This window comes from Perissodus microlepis, chromosome 16 (assembly GCF_051167445.1).
Source record: "Perissodus microlepis isolate ML-2025 ecotype Zambia chromosome 16, ASM5116744v1, whole genome shotgun sequence".
NCBI lineage: Eukaryota > Metazoa > Chordata > Actinopteri > Cichliformes > Cichlidae > Perissodus > Perissodus microlepis.
In genome coordinates this window covers 14,089,874-14,091,315 of record NC_140476.1, presented here as the reverse complement: position 1 = coordinate 14,091,315, position 1,442 = coordinate 14,089,874, and the positions used below count along the sequence as shown (strand labels likewise).

The 1,442-nt window shown below is 42.6% G+C and overlaps 1 protein-coding gene across 1 annotated transcript; it reads left to right on the top strand.

The window, feature by feature from the left end:
• Window positions 1-1,140, top strand: rprma (reprimo, TP53 dependent G2 arrest mediator candidate a). Its single transcript, XM_084908313.1, has one exon. The coding sequence runs from the start codon at window positions 270-272 to the stop codon at window positions 576-578; it is 309 nt and encodes a 102-aa protein (XP_084764439.1). The 5' UTR covers window positions 1-269; the 3' UTR covers window positions 579-1,140.
• Window positions 1,141-1,442: the final 302 nt, after the last annotated feature.

The window sequence follows — 1,442 nt, the reverse complement described above, 5'->3', positions numbered from 1 at the left end:
CAGTCTGGCTATTTAACGGCGGGGCTGGTGGCTTCATTCCGCTCTGAAACTGGCAGCACACCACATGAAATCCCCAGTAATGCGATGCCAAAGCAGCTTGTTAAACTCAAGAAGAGCGCTGTCTGATCTGAGGGAACTTGTTCAACTCGCCGCCTCCTCATCTTCACTTTTCACTTGATGACAATTTCTGCCGGATCGTGCCCAGCGCGTCTTTCTCTCTCCGCCTTCCGCATCTGTCGCACTGAAAGTTTGGTTTTGCGAAAGTAGACATGAATAACACCGGCTTCAACCAAACAGAGAGCGGCCTATTCAACAAGACAGAGGAGTTTTTTTGCTGCAACTTTTCATCCGTGGTGACTGATAATGGCTTTGTGGCAGCCGCTCCGGATGAGAGGAGCCTCTTCATCATGAGAGTGGTCCAGATAGCTGTCATGTGCGTTTTATCCCTCACGGTGGTGTTTGGCATATTTTTCTTAGGCTGCAACCTCCTCATAAAGTCAGAGGGGATGATTAACTTTTTGGTAACGGACAGAAGACCGTCAAAAGAAGCGGAAGCAGTTATTGTTGGAGCCTACTGACTGATAAAGACATATACAGTGATCACACTCTGATCAGATGGCCACAGATCGGAGACAGTGTGATGATCAGCCGCCAAAACCGGGCCCCGTTTTCATAATGGTACTTAGAAAAAGAAACAAGAACTCAGAGGAGCGGTCACCTTGCAGGAGGTAACTAAACTCTGCTGGTGACTGATACTCACGGGGTGGGTCTACCTTATTTCTGGTGGCCTTTAAAGCCAAGAAAGACTCATTCATCTTCAAGAGGTATAGTGCGTTTTAAGCCTATTGTTGTATTAAGTACTGTAGGCTATTTAATCACGCACTGTTGTCATTTCAGTATAGTTTCCCTGTTTGTAAAGCAGCATCCTTTGTCAAAATAGTGGCAAAGTCTTTGTATTTGCTGCTTAGAAATACCTCCTTGCATCGAAAATGCAAGGGCAAATTACATGAATGTTGTATGCCTCTGCATGCAACATGCAGCTCTCTATTTTCTGGTGACAGTTGTTTGCGTGTCTTTGTGGGCGGCGGTGAAAGTCCGTAATGCTGTGTATCATGTTCATTTGAATAAATTCATTCTGTAATTAAAGTTTTCTTCTTAAGATCTGCTTTTCTGTCATATCCTCCACCACGCCCTCTGCCAAAGTAACTGAGATCTCAGAAGCTAAAATTACAGCAGGAGAAAGAGCTCTTTGATTCATACTGTGATAATGACATGATGTTAAAATACAACAGAGGGTACTGATCCTGATGAATATATATTTTTAAGCTTTATCTATATCTATGAAGAGTTGTACAGTTACAGGGAACCAAGAAATAGCTGCTTTTCCCTCTTTTGATTTTTTAAATTAGATTTAGATTTAACATCTAAATATGAATTATTTT

Excerpts from the sequence above, each read along its gene's own strand:
- rprma (XM_084908313.1), top strand. The coding sequence starts at position 270 with ATGAATAACACCGGCTTCAACCAAACAGAGAGCGGCCTATTCAACAAG.